This window comes from Elephas maximus, chromosome 10 (assembly GCF_024166365.1).
Source record: "Elephas maximus indicus isolate mEleMax1 chromosome 10, mEleMax1 primary haplotype, whole genome shotgun sequence".
NCBI classification, from domain to species: domain Eukaryota; kingdom Metazoa; phylum Chordata; class Mammalia; order Proboscidea; family Elephantidae; genus Elephas; species Elephas maximus.
Window position 1 is genome coordinate 42032637 of NC_064828.1, and position 25869 is coordinate 42058505.

General features: G+C 37.4%; 1 protein-coding gene across 4 annotated transcripts in view; it reads right to left on the bottom strand.

Annotated features, from left to right (window-relative positions):
* PRKD1 (protein kinase D1) overlaps window positions 1-25869 on the bottom strand; it is a 400955-nt gene that overhangs the window by 75767 nt on the left and 299319 nt on the right. For 3 of the 4 annotated variants that reach the window (XM_049898953.1, XM_049898955.1, XM_049898957.1), the window contains exons 3-5: window positions 18122-18253; window positions 16336-16496; window positions 2845-2868 (exon numbers count right to left, since the gene is read on the bottom strand). In XM_049898953.1, the coding sequence (XP_049754910.1) occupies window positions 2845-2868; window positions 16336-16496; window positions 18122-18253 (317 nt within the window). The remainder of the gene's footprint in view (window positions 1-2844; window positions 2869-16335; window positions 16497-18121; window positions 18254-25869) is intronic. The other variant, XM_049898954.1, reaches the window with a different exon arrangement.

Sequence of the window (25869 nt, forward strand, 5' to 3'; positions counted from 1 at the left end):
AGTAAAAAAATAGTAGGAGCATTTAATTCTACATAGAATTAATTCTCTGTTAAGCCCCTTCATCTCTAAGCTATAATAATAGATACCCTCTTAAAGACATTTAAAAACTTCTTAAAATAACTTTGGTAAACCGATTTAATTTTTTAAAAATTCCATAAGGCCGTTCTAACTTATTTTTAAAAAGCTGTATCACCAATTGTATCCTGTGTGGTCACAAACGACACCCAGTGTCTCACATTCTGCTTCATTTTCTACCTTTACTTCATCTCTTTTACCTCAAGAAAGGATCATTTACCTCAATCATTGGCAAAAGTATTGTTTAATCTGCCTACAATGATTTATTCTTAACTGTACATACAGTAAAAGGATGAGTTAAAATACATTTATCTTCTCCATGTTAAAAATTAAGTATGGTAAAAGATGTCAAAAATACGTATCAAATTGAGTATATATTTCTGTCATAGACTAATAGATTAATGCCATAATATGTAAAGGTCCTAAGCAACCAATAAGCAACCCAACTGAAAAACAGAAAATAGCAGGCAATTCACAGTAGGTGAAATACAAATGCCAGTAAGTATTATTAAAAAGCTGTGTATCCTCTCCAATAGGGAAATACATATTTAGGCACAGAAATATCTTTTACCTATCAAATTAGCCAAAAAAAGAGAGAAAATATCAATAAAACGTTGTTGGGAAGGGTATCAGGAAACAGAAACTCTTGTATACTATTGTTGGTGGAGTTATACATTTTTACAACTTTTTTTTCCTTTATTTATTGTATTTTTGATGCATTTTTACAACTTTTTGAAGAACTATATGGCAAAATGTCAACATGAAAAGTACATATATTCTTTAATTCATCTGGTTCCTCAGAATATAACTTACTAATAAGTTCAACAAATGCTTATTAAAGGCACGTTAATACTTTTACAGATGTGTAAAAAATACATATGAGAATGCTTATTTCAGCATTGTTTAAAATAAAAATTTGAAGCAATCTAAATGAACGTTACTGCAATGGAGAAAATCTGTAAGTTTTTACAAAGACATTTAGTATACTTATTTGAGTATTGCCTGTCTTTTTGAGCTACATGAGGGCAAGAAATTTATCTATTATTGTATACTTTTGTACCCAAGGATTACAAACCTGACAGTGTAAATTGACCAGGACATGATAACAGTGGTACAGAGATCAGGTTTCCATAACCTCATTCCCTAATTCTGTTATTTACACACTGTCACGAAAATATTTCTCTGAAGAATATTTGGTCAAATTTAATGCATCATTTTCTTCCAAGGCATTTATATAGAGAACAGTCTATTACCGTTTCAGTAAACTATATATAAACAAAGTTAAAAAAAAAAAAAAAAGCTTATGCAGCATGTGCATCTTATTTCCATCAGGAAAGAAAGGCTGGCTGCCTTTAATTTGCACAGCTTCCAAGGAAAATCAGACTTTTCAGTCCCCTTTTATGTAGTCTGTTCCCAATTGGAGCATAGGAGAAGTGAAAAATGCCTCCCATCCTTGTCTGGCTTCAAGCCCAAAGAATAATTTGAAGGGAAAGATATAATTCACATTTAGAATTATGTCTACAAGGCATTTTTGAGTCACAAACTTAAATTTACAGGTATATTAAAAATTACATTTCCCTAGCTTCACCCTGAACTTTTCCAAGTAGGGAACACTTTGAACAAGAATGGTCTTTCCAAACATAGGAATTTATTATTATTGAAATAAATTAATTCATTTTACATTCCATGAATCAGATAACCTGTCAATTTTATTCAACCCGGAACACGCTCTGGTTGTGTTTTCATTAGCTTCCGTAGTCAGAGTTACTTTCAGAAGGTCATCTTAGAATGGACCCTAATAATGGTATTTTCAATTTGTATTCTCATGAGGGAAAATAACAATATGCCAACTCACAATTGGTCCAAGATACAGATATGAGGGAAACTGATCATTAACAAGTCAAATTGTCAAAACAAATTATTACAAGAGGAGAACTGTTGTAGGCTCTGCTTCAACACTTTACCTAAATCCTTCTCTTCCACAGTCAAGTTGTTAATTTCTTAAGATAGATAAAAGGCCAATAGTTACTATTTTGGAGAGGGCTTAATTCAAATCGTTACAAAGGACATTTGTGCCGTTTCCACATATAATGTGTTCTTGGATTGAAAGCTTGATATTTCTAGCTGCAAGCCATCATTTCTTTAAGATTTAGTAGATTGTGATAATACGTAAGGATTAAAATCTCCTTTCTTGAAAAAGAAACTAAACTCAGGAACTGTAAACTAGCAGTTATATTCATTTTCAGGCAGTCCTCATTTTGCACTGCACTGTGCACCATGGCAGTGGGTTTTGATTTGATGCCAATGGACCTTGTGCATATTGGATGGTGTCCTCACTCTGCAAGGTCTGTGGAACTTGGATCAGAACTCCTTCCAATATGCGCTGAGTTTCAGATAACATGGCATCTCACAAAGTGAGGGCTGACGGTATTTTATTTTATTCTCAACCTCTCTACTCAATTTCATAGAAAAGAAACTAATGTGATGCAATCAAGTAATCTGGTTTAAACTAACAAACCTGAATTGATTATTCTAATGCCTGCATTGCTCTTTGTCCGAGCTCGACAGCCAAACAGTAACGACAACAAACAAAAAACAAAACCTGTAGGCTTTCTGCCATTCTTTGGATTGAATTCTCAGTTGAATTTTGATCTGATTATTCTCAAAGAGTTAATGTAGACAACCATCTGATGTCAATTTAATATCATAATGCTGGCTTGAAAAAGATGGCGAAACACATTGAGAGTGCCAAGTAGAGTTAGTACCTACCTCAAAGCCAGGACTCACAGGAGACTGAAACATGAAGTTGTAAGAGGAAAAAGCAGACAAAGGTGAAGAATAAAAGGAAAAAAAGACAGGAAAAAAAGTGTTAGTGGAGGAAAGCAATGCATATTACTCATTAATGTTTCATATAGGTGCGTTTTCAAGATAAAGCAAAATGTTATCACAGTAATCAGTCATTGTGGTCACAGAGACATCTGAGTTGGAAACTTCTTTTCAAAATTTAAATGGCGCTCTAGACACTAAGTCAAGATTGCAAAAGTACAGTTTACAGTTGTGACCTGGTAGAGGTTAAAACAACAAACACCCCTTTACTTGTCATGGTATCAGTGATGAAGATGGTTCTTTCACCTTGTTGAAAATAAATTAGTCAGAATGAAGCATTTTTGACCTTTAAATGAAAGATTAGATTTTCTTCACAATAATTCATCCTCTAAATGGGAAAAGAAAGAAAAAGGTCATCAAAGTAATCAAAAGTTACAGAGTTGTTCTCTCCCTGCCTGCAGGATAAGCTAATGAGTAATCAGTGTATCAGTCAGTGGTTTACAAACCTGGCAAGTCCAACACTGGCTGAGAGTTTTAATGAGAGTAATATGCTCACAATGCATTCTTTGCTCATTTTAGAGCCTTTTTAGCATACTACTATCTTCTGTCTGATTTCATTTAAGGTTGAAATATATTTCTGAGGTAGAAAGGTTTTTCTGGATTTTTTTTTTTTTTTTAAAGAAGAGAAGGTTATCAATGAAAATGTTAAGAAAAGGCTTGGTTACACAGACCACACATTCCTAATCTTTTCTATTGAGTATGATCTTTCTTATCCCTGCTCCCTCCAGCAGACAACTAGATACCAAATGCAAACTCAAATAGAGTTGACTCCTTTTCTTAGTCAAAATGCATGACTATGTTTTGAAATCAGTGGTTCTTCCAGTGGATAAATACTACACATTGAACAAAATTCTATGTTCTATTCTCTGAACCTCCAGTATCCTAATTTGCAACCTGTAGCTAATCCACTTAGTCCAGGACATTGGAAAATGGTGTAGATTAAGGTCCTATCAAGGATTGTTAGCCAGTAATACCTGCTCTTAAACATTTCTGGACTGACATGAAGTATGTGCAGAACTCAGGGACAACTGCTCACGTGAACACATTTAAACGTGACTTTTGAGGGGAAAAAAAAAAGTAACCCTATTTGCAGGCGCTCTTATGGGATATTTTCATGCAGAGGCGGCAAAACTTTATCATTGGAGAGGAAATAAATCAAGCTTCTCAATTTCCAAAATAAGATATTATCTTTCCACCTATACATCTGGTAGTCAAGTTCATGGATTTTCCTTCAATCAGCAGCCCGAAATACCTTTATCCAGGGCTCTCACTGGAATTTATACTTGAGCTGAATGCCATTCAGCTCATCATATTTGAAGATGGTCTATGCAACAAACATTTACTCATTTATTCCTCTAAGTTGCTATTTCCCAAAGCATGTTTTTCCTCCATAAGGTCTTACGGTTTTATGAGAAAAGGGGTTCCATATTCAAGTCAGTTTGGGAACAATGATTTTATTATTGCAAGACTTCTAGGAACTTTAACTATTTTTAAATCAGTATTGTGATCGCCAATGCTTAGATGGAACATGAAACATTTTCCAATCTTATTTCATTATTTCATTAGGAAGCTTTTTTTTTTTTTTGCAGAATATTTTATGGGATCATTATTTTGAAGAAAAAAATGTTAGAAAACATATAACTCTAGGTATTTGACATTCTATCTTAGTATCAAGTTAGAAACACCAGAAATGTCCATAGAGCAGAAAAGAGAACTACCTACTTCTTTAGCAGTTGCTTATAATATTATACCATAGTTCTCTTCGCTTTTTTTTTCCCCCTTGAAGTAAGATCACAGGAATTACAATTTTACACTGTGGTGAAAACCACCACACGAAACAGTGCTTATTATGCAGATGAATATTATGTATTCAAGGACTAATGTGGTACATTACTATTAAATTACTATTAAATACCACCCAAGAATTTATGCTTCTTACTGGATAATATAAATTATGTAACCTCATTTTTTTTTAATTGGCTGGGAGGAATCTTGGAACTAAATTCAATTATGAATTATTCTGATATAATTTTTTTCTCACATGACTTGTGATAGACGACTCTCATGATTTCATTACTTGCTATTTGGATAGTTATTTGCTGTTATCATTTTAAAACATCTTTACTGAGGAATAATTTATACCTAGTAAAATCAAAAACCTAAAGCAAACCCATTGCTGCTGAGTCAATTCCGACTCATAGTGACCCTGTATATAGGACAATGTAGAACTGACCCATAGGGTTTCCAAGGCTGTAATCTTTACAAAAGCAGATTGCCACATCTTTCTCCCGTGGAGTGGCTGGTGGGTTCAAACTGCCGACTTTTCGGTTAGCAGCTGAGAGCTTCACCACTGCGACACCAGGGTTCCTTGTATGGAGTAAAGTGCACGAAATTCTTGCTGTATAGCTTGATGAGGTTTTAAACATGCATAAATCCATTTAACATCCACCAGATCAATATATAGAATATTTTCCAGTAACCCGAAGGCATCCTTCTGCTCCCTCCCAGTTAGCTCCTTGCTAAGATGAACCATTATTCTGACCTCTTTCAGTATAAATTAGTCTTGCCTGATCTAAATGTCATATATTGGATTGTTAAGTATATACTCTTTTTTGTTTGACTTCTTTCAATATTATGTTGTGAGATTCATCTATGTCTTTGAGTGAGTCAATACTTCATTCCTTTTGTTGCTATATGTTATTCTGGAGCCCTGGTGGCACAGTTGTTAAGAGCTCAGCTGCTCACCAAAAAGATCAGCAGTTTGAATCCACCAGCCGTTCCTTGGAAGTCATATGGGGCAGTTCTACTCTGTCTTATAAGGTTGTTATGAGTCAACAGCAATTTTTTTTTTAATGCTATTCTATAGTATGAATATACCACAATCAATTCATTTCCAGTTTTTATCTGTTATAAATAAGGATGTTAACAATATGTTTGTATATAACTTTCTGTGCGTGTATGTATACATTTTTGTTGGCTATATAGCATGGAGTGAAAATTCTGTGCCCCATGATATCCATACGTTCAGCTTTAGAAGATAACTGCCGAACAGTTTTCCAAATGTTGAACCAATGTATAGTCCCAATAGCAGTGAATGGAAGTTCCAGTTGCTCTATATCTTCACCAACACTTGTTACTGTCAGTCCCCCCTTCCCCACCCCATATCAAATATTCTGATGTAGGGATATCTCATTGTAGATTTAACTTTAAGTTCCTTGGTAATTAATGGTGTTGAGCACATTTTCATGTTAACTGGCTACCTTCTTTTGTAAAGTGCTGTTCAAGTATTTTGCCCATATTTGAAATGAGGCTGTCTGTCTTAGAACTTATTTGTAGATGTTTTTTACACATTCCAGATATGAGTCTTTTATAGGATATATGTTTTGAAAATATCTTCTCCCACTCTGTGACTTACTTTTCCTCTGTTTTCATGTTAGATTTTGATGAAAATAATTTCTTAATTTTAATATGTCCCACTTATCATCTTTTTCCTTTGTCATCAGTGATTTGAGTTCTGTGTAAAAAACCCTTTCCTGTCTCGAGTTCTTCTATTCTTCTATGTTGGCCTACCTAGAGTTGATTTTTATATATTTTCCAGATGGATATGGATATATATATGGAAAAAACATATATATATATATATATTTTTCCATATGGATATCTAATTGGTCCCAGGAATATTTATTGAAAAGACCATTCTTTTCTCATGACAGTGCTATCTATGCTTGCCATAAAACAGTTGGCCTGTATGTGCAAGTATGTTTCTGGATTCTCTATTTTATTCCACTGTTTTTTCTTTTTTTGTACTTCTGTAATACCACATTATCTTATTAATTATGGCTTTTTAATAAACCCAGAAGTCCCACAGCTTTTTTCTACACCATGGGTTTTCAACCTTGGCACTACTGAAATTTTGGGCCCAATAATTCTTTGGTGTTGGGGGGTGCCCTTTGCATTGACCTCTCTGAGCTTTCCTTCTTGCTAGGATATTGAATCCTTAACCCCTGACTGTCTTGGTTCTTCTCAGATGTCTTCAAATTGTGTTTTGTTTTGTTCTGTCACATTTTATTCAGTTTCTATAGTTGTCTGTGGCAGGAGAGTTGATCTGATACAAGATTCTCCTTCATGGTTAGGAGAAGTCCTAAAACAGATTATTACCCTTTTCGCCTTAGACTACATCTTTCATGACATGGTTTCCATTAACTTTGACTTTTCCCAAATACCATATGGACACTTAGAAACAAAAATAAAAAAAGATGGGCAAAGAAGAGAGAAATGATAGGATCACTTAATGTCGACTGCTCTTCTGCCATTGTCAAAAGCAACGGCTCTTTATCAGCAACTGTCTAAAAGTTTAGGAGATTAATATAATCTTGATAAGTATACTTACATATAATGATAAAATATATTAGTGTGTCCTACTTAAAGTCTACAGAGTTCTTCCTTTGTTTACTTCTAACACTGGTGATGATTTACAAAAAGACACACTCTCATAAAGCTGTCATGTCATAAATTGAATACATGTTGGATTTTCTTAAGAATGGACTATTTTATGGTTAGAATAACAGATAAAGTTTACTGCCAAAGGATTTTCAGATGATCTACATTGTTATAAATTTCTATCTTAGCAGCATTAAAGAAATCTGAGGATCAATTTATATGCTAAAATGGATAAACTAGTAGAATTACCAATCCCTTAATCTGTATCAAACTGGTGATTTTATAGTGAAAACAGTCACTCAAACTATGGAAGAGGAAAAATCATCTTTTTACATTTGAGAGAATACCAGTATACTTATATTTGAGAGAATACCAATATGGCTTTCTTGCAAAATGGAGAGTCTAGTGGCATCAGTGAGTAATGGCATCCTTAGGTAGATCATCACCCCTTTCAAAAGAGGAAAAAGCTCTTTTCGAATATAAGATTAAAAGGTTTTACTACTGATAACATATTATCACCTCTTACTAAGCAGTCGCCATACCATTTAAACTATAATTACTGGCCTTTTCTTGCCCAGGAATAAAAACAGACATATTTGTTGTACTCCAAGCATACCTGGGTAGAGAAGGGTAGTTTTGTTGCTATCCAAAATAGCTAGGGCATGACCCAAAGCAACAAGGAAATGTGTGTTCTCTTTCTTGCAGACCAACATTTCCTACTTTCTTAGTAACTGGATAAGGGGAGAGACATGGAGTCACCCCAGGAGGGCACAAAAGACAATGATATATGTAAAAAGTATTTTGAGAGCCAGTGTGTCACATATTGTCACAAACATTATTCCCAAGGGCATTTCCCATTTAAAGGTTACCTGAAGAGCATTTTATATATAACGGAGTGGAATTTCTGGTCACAAGGTTATAAAAACTTATACCAATAATTTTCCAAAGATTTGATGGCCCCAGTGTTTTCTCACCTCATAAATATCTCAACTGAACATCATTTTACAAGCATTACTGACAAACATGGTTAAAATCTGATTTTTAAAAAATGTATTTTAAAAAAATTTAAAAAAGCATTTTACTCTAAAAAATTTCCATTAAGCAATAAAACAATAAAGAGCCAATAAAATTTCAGCATGTTATATAAAAATAACTTGTAATTCAAACAAATTATTTGGTCAAATAAATTAAATAATTTGAAAACAGAAAACACTTGTATTAAAGATTATAGTTACATAACCTAAATAATATTTACATACATATAGGCATGCATATGATATTTTAATTATGTATAACATTGAATTTATACTTATAAAACCTAAATCATATATGTATGATGTTAGGTATATATAATACAATAAAAAACCCCATTGCCATTGAGTCGATTCCGACTCATAATGATCCTAAAGGACAGAGTAGAACTGCCCCATAGGGTCTCCAAGGGGCATCTGGTGGATTTGAACTGCCGACCTTTTGACTAGCAGCCATAGCTCTTATCCATTACGCCACCATGGTTTCCATATATATGTTATGTGTATATATATATATATATAAAACCCAGTGCTGTCCGTGTTGAATATATACATATATACACATGCACACACACAATGTATATATTACATTAAACTGAGCTAGGTTGAAAACAAATAATTTTTAGCATTAATTACATAAATATGTTATCTATTGTAACGATCGATCACTTTTGTTTAGAACTTTACATTTCTTGCGCGGTATATTAAACAATTAAAAAAAAAAACTTTTCCTGATAAAAAATGAAAACAAGACACAATTTATAATTGTTTCCTAAACTTGTTTTTTAATGTTTGTCCTTTAAACAGTATGATCCTTAGTGACTATACTTAAGACACAGGAGTAACTGCTCTAACTTGTAAAGTCACTGCTTATAAAAATTTAAACTCAGTTAAGAACTAAAGACCAAAAAAAAAAAAAACTTTTTTTGGTCTTTAGTGGTTTTTTTTTTTTTTTTTTTTTGGTTTAAGAAGTAAAGGGTTGGGAAGGTGACCTGAGCATTATTTAAAAAGCCAATATATTTTTATTTTAGTACCTTTAAGTAAGAATATTATGAATTCCAATTAATACAAACTTATGGAATAACTCAAATATATATATTCACACACACACACACGTAAAATCACACACGTGTATCCTGAATAGCAACGAAAACATAATATATTTTTCTACTTATTGGTGGATTTATTACTTACCTTTTTCCCCTACAAGTTCACTTAATGAAGGATTGAAAACACAAGAACCCCCCTCCCCTCCTCAAAAAAAAAAGGCCTGGAAAAAGTGTACATGGAATTTTCCTATTTATCAAAATGAGCAATCATTTGGGTTATATGTCTGGTTTATACTGTAACAAATTTAGGTGGTATAAGAATCACAATAAAATATTTTCCAAACAATGAATTAATCCTTTTTTTTTAGGAGCTTTTTTTTTTTAATTAAACTTTAGATGAAGGTTTACAGAACTGGTTTCTCATCAAATAGTTTGTACACACATCGCTGTATGACATTGGTTAACAACCCCACAACATGTCAACATTCTCCCTTCTCAGTGCTGGGTTCCCTATTACCAGCTTTCCTGTTCCCTCCTGCCTTCCAGTCCCTGCCCCAAGGCTGCTGTATCCCTTAGTCTTGTTTTGTTCCATGGGCCTGTTCAATCTGTGGCTGAAGGGTGAACCTCGGTAGTGGCCTCATTACTGAGCTGAAAGGGTGTCTGGAGTCCATATTCTCAGGGTTTCTCCAGTCTCTGTCAGGCCAGCAAGCCTGGTCTTTCTTTTTGAGTTAGAATTCTGTTGTACATTTTTCTCCAGCTCTGTCTAGGACCCTCTATTGTGATCACTGTCAAAACAGTCAGTGGTGGCAGCCGGGCACCATCTAGTTGTACTGGACTCAGTCTGGTGGAGGCCATGGTAGATATGGTCCATTAGTCCTTTGAACTGATCTTTCCCTTGTGTCTTTAGTGTTCCTCATTCTTCCTTGCTCCCAAAGGGATGAGACCAGCGGCATATCCTAGATGGGTGCTCATGGGCTTTTAAGACCCCAGATGCTACTCACCAAAGGAGAACATAGAACATTTTCTTTATAAACTCTGTCATGCCAATTGATCTAGATGTTCCCGGAGACCATGTTCACCACAGCCCTAAGCTCAGCAATTCGGTACCTCAGGGAGTTTGGGTGTGTATAGAGCTACCATGGCCCTGCCTTGTACAGGCTGTACTGGCTTCCCCAGCATTGTGTACTGTCTTACCCCTTCACCCAAGTTACCACTTATCTACTGTCTATTAACTGTTTTTCCATACCTACTCCTCCCCTCCTTTGTAACCATCAAATATTGTTTATTTTTGTATGTAAACCTTTCCATGAGTTTTTACAGTAGTGGTCTCATACAATATTTGTCCTTTTGTGATTGACTTATTTCACTAAGCATAATGTCCTTTAGATGCATCCATGTTGAGATGCTTCACAGATTCATTGTTGTTCTTTATCATTGCGTAATACTCAACTGTGTGTATGTATCACAGTTTTTTCCTTTTTGTACTGTGTGTTAAGTGAGTTTACAAATCAAGTCAGACTTTCATACAAAAATTTATATATACCTTGCTATATGCTCCTAGCTACTCTCCCCCTAATGAGACAGGACATTCCTTTTCTCCACCCTGTATTTCTGGGTCCATTCAGCCAGCTTCTGTCCCCCTCTGCCTCCTCATCTCCCCTCCAGACAGGAGCTGCCCAGATAGTCTCATGTGTCTACTTGATACAAGAAGCTCACTCCTCACCAGTATCATTTTCTATCTTATAGTCCAGTCCAATCCCTGTCTGAAGAGTTGGATTTGGGAATGATTCCTACCTTGGACTAACAGAAGGTCTGGGGACCATGACCTCTGGGGTCCTTCTTGTCTCAGTCAGACCATTAAGTCTGGTCTTTTTATGAGAATTCGAGGTCTATATCCCACTGCTCTCCTGCTCCATCAGGGATTCTCTCTTGGTTCCCTGTCAGGGCAGTCATCAGTTGTAGCCGGGCACCACCTAGTTCTTCTGGTCTCAGGCTGATGTAGTCTCTGATTTATGTGGCCCTTTCTGTCTCTTGGGCTCATAATTACCTTGGGTCTTTGGTGTTCTTCATTCTCCTTTGCTCCTGGTGGATTGAGACCAATTGATGCATCTTAAATGGTTGCCTGCTGGCGTTTAAGACCCCAGATGCCACTCTCCAAAGTGGGATGCAGAGTGTTTTCTTAATAGATTTTATTATGCCATTTGACCAAGATATCCCCTAAAACCATGGTCCCCAAACCCCCACCCCTGCTAAGCTGGCCTTCAAAGCATTCGGTTTATTTGGGAAACTTCTTTGCTTTTGGTTTGGTCCAGTTGTGCTGACCCTTCCTGTATTGTACCACAGTTTGTTTATCCATTCATCTGTTGATGGGCATCTAGGTTGTTTCCACCTTTTTGCTTTTGTGAACAATGCTGCAATGAACATGAGTGTACATATATCACTTTATCCATTCTATCACTCTGTGTCTCTTTATGGGTGCATTTAGACCATTTACATTCAGTGTAGAAACCCCGGTTGCATAGTGGTTAAGTGCTACAGCTGCTAACCAAAGGTCGGCAGTTCAAATCCAGCAGGCGCTCCTTGGAAACTCTATGGGGCAGTTCTATGTTGTCCTATAGGGTCGCTATGCGTCAGAATCGACTTGACGGCACTGTTTTTTTCCCCCCACTGGGTTTACATTCACTGTAATTATTGATAGGTGTAAGTTTATTGCTGTCATTTTGTGGTGGTGCTAACATTTTCTTTGTTTCTCTTACTGTCCCGTGCTGAGTTCCTTTTGTTTGTGGATTTCTTTTCTTTTTATAGATTTTGTTTTTATTGAGACTTTATGTTTTTCTTCTCTATTTTGATGAGTAGGTTTAACTTTCTCTGTGGTTACTTGAAATTTACCCTTATCTTCCTAGGTTTGAACCAGTCTATTACTACATGGTATCGCCTTGCCTTCCTCTCCATTAGAAAGTTCTATACCTATACTGTTTATTCCCTCCTTTATTGTTATGACATTGCCATTTACAGATTAACCTCTCGCATTCCCTATTGCAATTCTTTTGGTTTTGTATAGTCCTTGAGAGTTCATTTCCTAGGTTGGTATCTGGCTGGAACAATTTTGCGTCCTAGATTCAGGCTGCTGTCTGATGTTGTTTGTTCTCAGACCAAAGGACTCCCCTTAATAATTCTTATAAGTTTGGTCTGGTTTTTACATATGGGAAATGTCCTAATTTCACCATCGTCTTTGAATGAAAGTTTTGAAGTATTATTCTTGGTTGGCAACTTTTTCTTTCAAGGTTTTATATATGTCATCACATTGCCTTCTTGCCTGCATGGTTTCTGCTGAATAGTCAGAGCTTAGTCTCATTGTTTCTCCTCTGTATGTGACTTTTTGTTTTTCTCAAGCTGCTTGCAGGATTTTTTCTCTATCTTTGGTTTTAGCAAGTGTGATTATGATATGCCTTGGTGTTTTTCTTTTGGAGTCTGTCCTATATGGGGTTCATTGAGCTTCTTGGATGGTCAGCTTTTCATCATTCATGATATTAGAGAAGTTTTCTGTCAGCAATTCTTCAATGATCCTCTCTGTTTTTCATGTTCTCTCTCTGTTCTGGAACTCTGATCACTTCCTCATTTTTGCTTTTGATAGTATCCCACATAATTCTCAGGGTTTCTTCATTTTTCCTTGTTCTTTTTTCTGATTTTTCCTCAGAGTTGTAGCCAAGTGTTTGTCTTCAATTTTGCTGATTCTGTCTTCCATGGTTTTTAAGATGCTCCTCAGCCCTTCTATGACACTGTCCATTTCTGAAATCTTGTTTTATCTTTTGGATTTCAAGTTGTTCTAATATGATTTCTAGGTGTGAATTTATTTTGGCATTTTGTCCCTGTATTATTTTCCTGAATTGTTCCATTTTTTTGTCTGTATTTTCCATGAATTTTCTGCCTTTTCCATAAATTTGTCTATTTTTCCTCATTTTTGTCTGTTTTTTGCTTTAACTCTTGGATTGCTCTGAATATTAGAGATTCAAAATCCCTGTCAGGTAGTTCTAGTGTCTTTTCTTCTACTGGAAAATCATCTGGTGTTTTATTTTGAATGCCTACTAGAACCATCCTGTCCTGTTTTTTTTTTTAATATGGTTTTATATTGTCTGCTGTCTTTGGAACATTCAGTAGTTATTTTCTTAGTTTCTTGATTGTAGATTTGTTTGTTTCATCCTGCTTTTTTGTTTTATTTGGTCATGGCTGATCAGGCAAGCTCTACGTTCTTTGTTGTTTGGTCATCTGTAGTCACAATATTTTTCACCTCCTTGTCCAATGGCAGGGCCAGTCATTCAGCTATGGTGCAGCAAGGCAGGTCCAGTTGAAGGGAAGGGGCTGGGATGGGCTGTTTGTGGTACGTACTAGGGCTGACAGGATGGGCCAGGAATCAGTGCTGGGCAGGTTCCAGTAGGCCATGCCTGTGCTCCTCAGGGGTGTGATGTTCAGTGCGTGGTGCAGGTAGGCAGGAAAGAGTGAGGAGGTGGTGATGTGTGGAGCTAATAGGGGTATGGGAAAGAGAAGAGAGAAACAGAGGAGCCAAAAACAAATACGCAAACAAAGAAAAAAACAACAACAAAAAGAGTGCTAAGGGAGCTTGACATTGGAGTGGAGAGATGAGAAACCAATAAATGGAGAAAAGCAAAGGGGAAAAAAGGGAAAAGAAAGAATAAAAATAACTAGATAAAAATTTGGAAAAGAAAAGCCCCCAGGAGCCCTGGAGCCCCACCAGTGGGGCTGTTAAGACCAGGGAAGTGGCTCTCAGGCTGCATAGTATAGCCTGGCTAGAGAGGTATAGATGTCACACAGCTCCAGGTATTAAGGAGACAGGAAAAGAAGGTAAGTGTAGAGAGGTGAGAACTGAGAAATGAAGAAAGACAGAAAGGGAAAAAGAGAAAGAAAAGAAAAAAAAAAGACAAAAAGAAACACCCCCAGGGTTCCCACCTAAGTGGCTGTGCAGACTGGGGGAGTGGCTTCTAAGCCATGCAATGAGCCCAGCTAGAAGGGGCTCCCAAGCTGTGAAAAGAAAAACAAACAAAACAAATCAAAACAGAACAAAAGCAAAACAAGGGAAAAAAAAGCCCCAGGGATCCTACCAGCTTGGTATCTCAGGTTGGGGGAGTGGTTCCCCAGTCCAGCGTGGCTTCACAGCCTTTCAAGAAGTTGCAAAGATGGCACACAGAGTCAGGTGTTCCAGAAAAAGGAGGGGGAAGTGTTAGGAGGCACAGAAGAAACCAAAAGAGACAGAGAACCAACACCAGCTCAGGGGCCCAGCCAGTGTGGGCAGGGCGAATCCAAGCAGCCTGAGGCCAAAGTAGTGGCCTCCTGGCCAAGAGACTATGGCTGGTGGGAAGCAGAGGAGGCCAAAGCGGGGAGGGAAGAATAGGGAGGGTTAGGAAAGTGTATATCGCTCATTACTGGGTGCTCTGTCTCCTGCTGGGACATTCCTGAAGCTGTCTTCCCATACTCCCTATCTGCTGATCTCTGACGTGCATGGGGGGAATCCAAGCAGCATGGATGCTGCATTTCCTGGGCGGCGGAGCTACCGCAAACAGCCAGGAACCTCGCAGGTAGAGCAGCGGGGAGAGAATGGGGGGTGGGAAAGCGTGTATCGCTGGTTACCAGGTGCTCTGTCTCCTGCTGGGAGTTCCGCAAAGCTGCTGTCCCATGTTCCCTGTCTGCCGATCCCTGACAGGAGTACAAGATGGAGGATCCGTGCTGAATTAGCTGATGGGGCGCTCTGCATGTACCTCTCCCTGCTCTCTGTCCTCTGTCAGTTTCTTACTCCATTCGGTGATTGGCCGAGTCCTTTATCTCTTCATTTGGCAGTTCAGGCTCCAGGAATGACGTTTGTCTCTGTTTTACTTAGGTTTTTGGGTCTTTGCTGTGGCAGGATGGCGTGGTGCTTCTGTCTATGGCGACACGTTGGCCAGAAGTCCAATTAATACAACTTTTTAGAGATGTCTTCAAAATTCATTTTCTCTTTTCACGCTAAGAGGTTATTTATTTAACCTGAGTATTTTAGTAATATTTTGTTTTTTTCTCTTTAATTGATCTTCCCAATAGCTAGATTATGAATAGTCCTTGGAGTATCTATTGGCAGGGAGGGGGGTTGTAGGAGAGTTGTATTGTAGGAATTTTCTAGCCTCAGCCTCAAACCATTAGGCTATTTCAGAATAATGTCTTTATTTTAAATAATTCACATAATTTCCACAATTTTTGTTTTGCTTTGAATGATCAGAAAATCCAAATTTAAATTTCTGAAAGAATATTTAAACCATATCTATATGTATTTTAGCACTAATGGAAACATTTAAGGTTTTAAGCACCAATTTGTCTCACAGAATTTGTCGAACACCTGTCATTCTGCCAATATACCTGCATATATACAAGGGGGCATCAAGCAATAAATGACTTCCATATTGTCATAAGAGCAAATTTCACATTTTCTATGGAATAAATATTCAGTTATGCCACTGATAACTCTAATAATCTTCAAATTAGAATATCTTTTAATCACTGGCTTCCAAATTTTGACAAACTATGTTTTTGCAACATTAATGCATTATTTTGTGCTACTCTGGCCCTGTGACCATGATGATTTGTCACGTACTTTATAATTTCACTAGGCTGGGAGATAAAAGCAAACTTCAAAGCTCTTGGATATTTGATGAAGCACTGACAAATCTCCAACACAAGCCCTGAAGAAACACATCTATTAACACTCTGGTTGTGTCCTCCCTCCCAGCATACGGTCTTGGATTGACACTGTTATCACATCTTCCCACAGATTTCTCATGTAAACGGGGAAATGGATAAACAGAAGGCCATACCAGAAGGGGCTCATCAGGGGCACTGGTGGAGAGCTCGGCAGACACAGGGCGGACAGTGCTGAGCCCAGTGAGGGAAACATTCGAGAGCCGTCTTCGCCTCACGCCACTACAATTGTTGGGGATTTTAAATGCACATCTCTTATGGTAATTCAGACCACATCCTGTAAAGAGAAAATAAAAATGACTTTGGTACAACCATAAACTAAAGGTTATTCCAGTGTTAGCTGTAAATTATAGATTTAAAAAAATATTACTATTTCCGGTTTTCTTAAGGCTCTGCAGAAATTCAAATTTTCTATTGAGCACTTTCTCATTATTTCCCCCAATTTACATATGAGCTGGGTTTGGAATTCTGATTTTGTTGGATGACCTCAGTAATGACCCTAGTGATCATTTTTTTTAATGTTCTGTGATATAAGAGATTTGGGCTTTGAGGATCTAGGGACAAAATTCCAAATAGATTATCTGAGTTATTTTTAGCAGCCACAAATTCTAATGTGGGTGGACATACACAGGTAAAATTAATCACAATGCATCACAAACTTTGGCATCCACTGATGTGAATTTTGGCTTAACAACTTGCTGTCTTCACAACTTTGGACAAATGGTTTCACCTCAATTTCTTTGTCTGAAAAATGGGGGTAATAACTACTCCGTAGAATTATTAAGAAAATATGTAAAATACCTCACATGCTGGTTTTGGCATAATAACTCACTGCCGTTGGGTCGATTTCAACTCATAGTGACCCTACAGGACAGGGAAGACCTGTCCCATATGGTTTCTAAGGCTGTAAATCTTTACAGAAACAGACTGCCACATCTTTCTCCTGAGAAGTAGCTGGTGGGTTCAAACTGCTGACTTTCTGGTTAGCAGCCAAACGCCTAACCACTGCACCACCAGGGCTCCTCTTTGGCATAATAGGTGATCAGTAATTGGAAGCATATTTTAAAATTAGGGATGCACCATTCAGAGTTTCCCCATGTAACTCGAGTTTCCCTATGTGTCACACAGCAGAAGAGACAAATTTTCCTAACACTACATTTTAGGCAGAGTTTCTTCTAGATCACTGACTCTTGACTTCCCTCCTCACAAAGACAGAAATTCAAAAATTGTGTTAGCTTATTTATAGGTCATGGTATCAATGCTTGGTCATATTGGCTGAGTACATATAGCTTTCTCCCAGTACACCAAAGAAGGTTATCACCTGGATATAGTTTTAAAAATTATATTATGGCATTCTAGCAACTTGAATTGTGCAGCGGGGATAAAAAATATCTCTTTAATTGATCTTTCCAATAACTAGATTATGAATAGCCCTTGGACTATCTATTGGCAGGGAGGGGGGGTTGTAGGGGAGCTGTAGAAACACAGGTACAATTCTAGTCTGGCACTCAATAGCTGTGTGACTTTGGATGCTTTGGTTAACCTCCTGAATCTTGGTTCATCTCAACAAACATTTATTGAATGTCTACCATTCCAAGTTCCGGCATACTTAAGATGCAAACTTTACTTTCAGTCTGTTACCAAAATAATCAGCGTGATACAGGGGAGAAACATGGAAAAGATATGCAGTCTGGGGATCGCAGATCAAAGCACAACATCCATTCATTACGGATTTATCTGCTGAAGATGGGAAATTTAAGGAAATGAACAGAACAGAATGGATGCACCTAGCAAATGCCTGGAAGACACTTTTGAGGGAAATAGGACACTGTTGTAGAGTGCACAATATAAGCAGATAACTCAAGCATGCCTTAAACTTGGTTAGGGAAGAATGTAACGTACCTTCACATTTAAGGCCTTGACGTACCAGACCCCACAGCATTTCTCCGCAGTGATCACAGAAAGCTGGAGCTCTATACGAATGAACAAAGAGAGCGTGGGGACGAATCTGAAAGTCTTCAAAGGTGGCGGATGCTGTAAAAACGGTAATGTTGAAAAATAAATTGAATGGAAATGCTGATTTGTAAATAATTAGTAAGCAAGCAGGGTCCAACTTTAGGACTATTAGCCACAGGTGTCTTGGCCCCCAATCCAGTGTCCTTTTTACCATATCAGCACTGCTTCTTAGCTTTTCTAACTGCCCATAAAGTTATATCCAATATTCCCATGATGTGGGGAACACACATTCCCCCTTTGGGAGAGTGCCTTGGAATATCATATCACTCACTAAATGTATTTATTACATGTTTACCGTATAACCAAAGTATGTAAGGTGTGCTAGAGTAAACGTTGAAAACGTAGGCAACTCATCTCAGTTAGATGGGTGTCTGAAGTTACGAGGACAGCTTTGAGGTCCTGGCGTCTTTTAGGATGAGTGAAAATAGAGCATTCAGGAGAGTTAATCACGTCTACCAGAAAGAGTACTGACAGTTCAAAGAACATACAACTAAACCATAACGGGGGATGAAGATTTTTTTCTTTATTTTTTTTAATATTTCATTTTATTTTTGGTGAAAATATACACAGCAAAACCTGCTCCCATTCAACAGTTTCTAAACATAATGATCAGTGGAATTCATTAGATTATTTACATTGTGTCAATGTTTTCATTATTTCTGTTCTAATTGTTTCATTCTGTTGACTTAAACTCTCCGCTCTCCTCATCTATGCTTTAGAATAGCTGTTATTCATTTGGTCTTACATAGATCATTGTTTAAAAGACGGTAACACTTTTTTTTTCACTTTTTCAGTAAAGTAAATAATCTTTACTTTTTGAATTAAACTGTTATTTGGCTTAAAGGTTACTTCAGGGGATAGTTTTGATTCAAGGTTTAAAGGGTAACTCAGGGCCATAGTCTATTGTGTCTCTGATCAGAACTTTTGGTAGTGGTAGTTGCGCATCATCTAGTTCTTTTGGTCTCAAAATAGTTCTATGGTCCAGTTCCTTCTGATTCTTGGCTTTCCTTCTTCCTCTTTTGTTCCAGGTGAATGCTGGCCAATAGCTGTATCTTAGATGGCATTAGTAAGCTTTTAAAACCTTAGACACTACTCACCATACTAGGAGGTAAAACACAAACTTGAAGAGCTATACTATGCCAATTGACTGGATTGCCCCATAAGACCATGACCCTAAAGAAAATTAAAAATTTTAATGGATCGGTTTTTACCTTGAACTTTGAATAAAAGTAATTTATTCCAAATGAATGTGCTTTATTATTGAAAATTACCTATCAACTTATTAAAGCTTTGATTTCACTCAATTTGAAAACTATGAAAATAAGAAGAAGTAAAATTTATTGAGCTCTGATATATACTGAACTGAAGCCAGCCTGAATTTCTGGCAGTTCCCTGTCGATACACTGCTACAGCCGTTATTGAATGATCTTCAGCAAAATTTTGCTTGCATGCGGTATTAATGATATTGTTCTATAATTTCCACATTCGGTTGGATCACTTTTCTCAGGAATAGGCACAAATATGGATCTTTTCCAGTCAGTTGGCCAGGAAGCTGTCTTCCGTATTTCTTGGCATAGACGACTGAGCACCTCTACTGCTGCGTCCATTTGTTGAAACATCTCAACTGATATTCTGTCAATCCCTGGAGGCTTGTTTTTCATCAATGCCTTCGGAGGAGCTTGGAATTCTTCCTTCAGTACCATTGGTTCCTAATCATATGCTACCTCTTGAAATGGCTGAACATCAACTAATTCTTTTTGGTATAATGACTGTGTATTCCTTCCATCTTCTTTTGATGCTTCCTGTGCTGTTTAATATTTCCCCCATAGAATCTTTCACTATTGCAACTCGAGGCTTGAATTTTTTGTTCAGTTCTTTCAGCTTGAGAAATGCCAAGAGTGTTCCTTTTTGGTTTTCTATCTCCAGCTCTTTGCGCATGTCATTATAATATTTTACTTTGTCTTCTCGAGCCTCCCTTTGAAATCTTCAGTTCTTTTACTTCATCATTTCTTCCTTTTGCTTTAGCTGCTCGACACTCATGAGCAAGTTTCAAAGTCTCCTCTGACATCCATCTTGGTCTTTTCTTTCTTTCCTGTCTTTTCAATGACCTCTTGCTTTCTTCATGGATGATGTTCTTTATGTCCTTCTACAACTAGTCTGGTCTTCGGTCACTAGTGTCTTAATGCGTCAAATCTATTCTTCAGGTGGTCTCTAAATTCAGGTCAGATGAACTTAAGGTCATATTTTGGCTCTCGTGGACTTGCTCTGATTTTCTTCAGTTTCAGCTTGAACTTGCATGTGAGCAATTGATGGTCTGTTCCATGGTCGACCCCTGGCCTTGTTCCGACTGATGATATTGAGCTTTTCCATCGTCTCTTTCCACAGATATAGTCAATTTGATTCCTGTGTGTTCCATCTGGCGAGGTCCATGTGTATAGTCACCATTTATATTGGTGAAAGAAGGTATCTGCAATGAAGAAGTCATTGGTCTTGCAAAATTCTATCATTCAATCTCCGGCATTTTTTCTATCACCAAGGCCATATTTTCCAACTACTGATCCTTCATTTCCAACTTTTGCATTAAAATCATCAGGAATTATCACTGCATCCTGACTGCACGTTCGAGCAATTTCAGACTGCAGCAGCTGATAAAAATCGATTTCTTCATCTTTGGCCTTAGTGGTTCATGTGTAAATTTGATGTTTACCTGTGTTTTACTGACTATGCAAAGGCATTCAACTGTGTGGATCATAACAAATTATGGATAACACTAAGAAGAATGGGAATTCCAGAACACTTAATCGTGCTCATGAAGAACCTGTACATAGGTCAAGAGGCAGTTATCTGGACAGAACAAGGGGATACTGATTGGTTTAAAGTCAGGAAAGGTGTGCGTTAGGGTTTTATCTTTTCACCATACCTATTCAATCTGTATGCTCAGCAAATAATCCGAGAAGCTGGACTATATGAAGAAGAACAGGGCATCAGGATTGGAGGAAGACTCATTAACAACCTGCGTTATGCAGATTACACAACCTTGCTTGCTGAAAATGAAAAGGACTTGAAGCACTTACTAATGAAAATCAAAGACCACACCTTCAGTATGGATTGAACCTCAACATAAAGAAAACAAAAAACCTCACAACTGGACCAATGAACAACATCATGATAAACTGAGAAAAGACTGAAGTTGTCAATGATTTCATTTTACTTGGATCTACAATCAACACCCATGGAAGCAGCAGTCAAGAAATCAAAAGACACACTGCATTGGGTAAATCTGCAAAGGACGTCTTTAAGGAGTTGAAAAGCAGGATGTCACCTTGAAGACTAAGGTGCGCTTGACCCAAGTCATATTATTCTTAATTGCATCATATGCATGCGAACACTGGACGATGAAAAAGGAAGACTGAAGAAGAACTGATGTCTTTGAATTGTGGCGCTGGCAAAGAATATTGAATATACCATGGACTGCCAAAAGAATGAACAAACCTGTCTTGGAAGAAGTACAGCCAGAATGCTCCTTAGAAGCAAGGACGGTGAGACTGCATCTTACATACTTTGGACATGTTGTTGGGAGGGATCAGGCCCTGGAGAAGGACATCGTGCTTGGCAAAGTTTAGGGTCAGCGGAAAAGAGGAAGACCCTCAAGGAGGTGAATTGACAGAATGGCTGCAACAATGAGCTCAAGCACAGCAACAATTGTAACGATGGCGCAGGGCTGAGTAGTGTTTCTTTCTGTTGTGAACAAGGTCGGTATGAGTCGGAACTGACTCGATGGCAGCTAACAACAACAAGAACAATATATCCTGGACACTGTGCTAAGAGATTTAAGTGTGGGAAATAGAAGCTGGTAAAAGAATGAAGCCATCTAATCATTTCCTATGTGAAGTTCTGACTAGCTTCAATATTCCTTGTCAAAAAGGGTTTCAATTGAGATAAGTTTGGAAAATTGCACATTATATACTTCCCATTTCAAGATTCACAATATTATAGCCAATGCTTATTTTAAGTAAATCGGTGTAAAGGTATGGTTTGGGTGCCAATCATCTACTCTGGTGGTTTGGTCAAACTGTGTCTAATTTTGAGACACAATCCTTTTCAAAATTAGTCTCTCATATGCAAGTTGTTTTAAAGAAAAAGATAGCTAAAAAAAAAATACCATGCTAACCAACAACTCCAAGCTTCTTGCAAAAAAAAGCCCCCCATGACCAAAACACTATGACAATACTATGACACTAATTAGCTGAATAATTACTGTAGTTTTCAAAATCAGGAACACTAGAATTTGACAATACAAATACAAGCTGTGTTCAGACATTTAAAAAATTAATCAGGAGGAACATAAATAATTTAAAAGATTTTCAATGACCAAACACTCACCGATGTATGTCAGGTATGTTTTCTATTTTTCCACTTTTTTGATGAGGATTAACATTCATAAGCAGTTAGCACCCTTGACTTAAGTTTAAATGCCATATTTCTAAAGTTCAATTTTAATATTCTCCTGTTAATTTTAGAATAATTAAGTAGAGTTTTTAAATAAAATCTACCAAGTATGGTGAGGTTTAACATCCATCTGAAATCAAAGCACAACATCCATTCATTATGAATTTACCTGTTCTACACCCTGGGGGAAATCAGCATTAGCTGAGTGTATGCATGCTGTCTCGCCTAATCACAAAATTGTACTTCAGAGATAATCACTTAGCACAGGAAAACAAAGTGAATGCCGTAATCCCATTTCATTTCAGCTTTGGAAGCAAAATGGACAGATAAGAATAGGAATATTAAAGTGTCTAGAGAATCCATGAAAGGAACAATGTGCTATCTGTCGGTCTGTCATAATCCATCAGCCGACCTAAATTAAAACCATATGACAGGGCTACAAACTAAACACAATGGGCCCCTTATACTGGTATTTGTGTCTCTCCTGATTTGCTCTATTCACAGTCTATTGTTTGCTCCAGTGTGCAGGAGAGGAGAAAATGACAGGCTTCCCTTAGTCATTGAGCATTTGAAATAGGTAATTGAGCCAAAAACCCTAAGATAATCAGTAGTTCTTTTAAGGCTCATTATAAATTGTTGCACAAAATGGAGTAAACTGTTTGGTTACCAGTACAGAAGAAATGACACCCCTGAAGCAAAATAAATCCTCTCTGTAGGTCAAAATAATTTTCATCATAAAATAATGTCAGATCTTCCAAGTTTTTCAGTTTTTTCTTTTTACTAGTAATTTTGGCAATTTTGGAGAGACAGTAACTCATACTGGCTACAGCAAGTTGGATCTGATACAATAAGAAATGCTTAACACCGGCAGTCATCATCTCACTCAATTTTTCACAAGAAATCTATGAGGTGGATATTATCATTATACCCAAAGATGTGATAACTGAGCCTCAGAGAAACAAGAGAGTTACCTAAGACATTTCGTCAACTTGAGCAAACCTGACACCAGAGCCATATACACTCTTAGCTACTATGACTCGTTACTGTATTTATTTGACAATTAAAACATCATGATTTTTTACAAAAATCAAAAGTAATTCTTAACTAACAGCCCATTGGAGCTATGGACCTATGTGATACACAGTGTCGCTACATTTAACTGACATTGGTCTGGACAAAAGCAAGGCATTTTGAAGCTTTTAAAGGCAGTGAAAATTTCTGTGGGGAAATTTGTTTTTTCCTTAGCTTCTGGAGTACTGAAAACAGTTTCTGGATATGATTCCTCCCCTCCCGCCCTCACACACACGCACCACAAACACATCCACTCACCAGTTTTAAGGTATTCTATGAATAAGAAACCACATCTATCCGACTCCCATCCATCCATTCATATGCACACATAACGCACATCCTCTGTTGCATGAAAATTTTCACTGGTGGAAGGATTACTACTCATAAAACAATTTATTCCATTTGTGAATATCTCAAAGTATTAGAAAGTTCTTTATACTGAGCCCCAAACACTCCTCTGTAACTTCTATTTACTAGTCGGAGTCCTAAAGCAATCTTTTAAAATGAAGATGGTCCTTCAAATATTGAAAGTATTTCTGTATCTTTCTTTAATCATGTCATGTAGGCCAAGCAGACCTAATACCTTCAAGCATACAGCTGATTTATGACACATCTTATTAAAATATTCAGACCCTACTCATTATTTGATAAATATTTATTAAAATATTCAGAACCTACTTGTGGTGCAATGGTAAAGTGCTTGGCTGCTAATCAAAAGGTCAGTAGTTTGAACCCACCAGTGGCCCCAAAACCCACTGCCATCGAGTCCATTCCAACTCATAGGGACCCTACAGGACAGAGTAGAACTTCCCAGTAGAGTTTCCAAGGAGTGCCTAGCAGATTCGAACTGCCGACCTCTTGGTTAGCAGCTGTAGCACTTAACCACTAGGCCACCAGGGTTTCCTGTGGCTCCGTGGGAAAAAAAGACCTGGAGATCAACTCCCACAAAGATTACTGCCCAGGAAACTCTATGGGGCAGTTCTACTCTGTCCTATAGGGTCGCTATGAGTCAGGATTGACTTGACAGCACACAACAACTACTTAAGACAGTATATGTTGGAAACAAAAAGATGCCTAAGGAATAGTATCTGTTGTTGAGGATAACAGACATATCAGTAATCATAATACAAAATACAGGGACGTAATCACAAAAGAAGGGGTACCTAAGTTGTCTTGAGTCTGTCATAGAAAATTTCATTGAAGAGGGGACCCTATAAGGATCTTGATGGGTGAAGAATATTTTGAAAAGGAAAAGGGGAACCATTTTTAGATAGTCTGCTTTTATTTAATTATAGATAATTTACATGATTATCTACATTTTTCTTTATAATTACTGTGGGTTCTTGACACTTATCATCTTTGATACACTGTCTAGGCAGTCAGCCTGAATGACTCCAAGTTGTCTATAAGGCAGGAAACTAAGATGTGACAACAGATCACCCCCATGCTATGGCGGCCCAAGTGTGTGACAGCGCTTGCAAAGTTAAACCTGCACCAGTCATTTCCTGCCCGTCTCCATATATGCCCACCTGTACCCTGAGGCTGCTCAGCTCTTTCTGCTTCTCCACTGGTCCCATTCTTTCCAAGCCACTTTTGTACCAGCTTCTCTGTACATGCAAGCACTGTTCAAATTAATCACAAATTTCACATTTCTGTCCTATCTGAAAATGGCCAATATTAGGTAGACCCTACAGCTTTTCAGCAGCAAGAGCATTCAACCAACTCTTGTTGAGACACTTTTGGTAGCATTTTTTGGATGGCTGAAGAAAAACAGAAAAGGTATTTCCATTGCCAACTTACATCTGACCAGAAAAACATTTCAGTACAGTGATGGAAAGCTTGAGAGGCTGTGAATTTATCAACCCAGAGCTCATGGCAGCCAAGATAGAAAACATAGAATGTATTTAGATATGTTCGTTAGACAATCCAGAAAGTTCTGGGAAAATATTTTCTAAGTCCATGGCTGGAGACTCTTAAAAAACATGGGTCCAAGGGGAATACAAAGGGTCTCAAAAGCCATATTTTGATAACAAAATAGCACGCTATCCTAATTAGGAAGAAAAGGGGACAGTATCTAGATAAACAGACATGACTGCACAAGGTATTCTCTGATA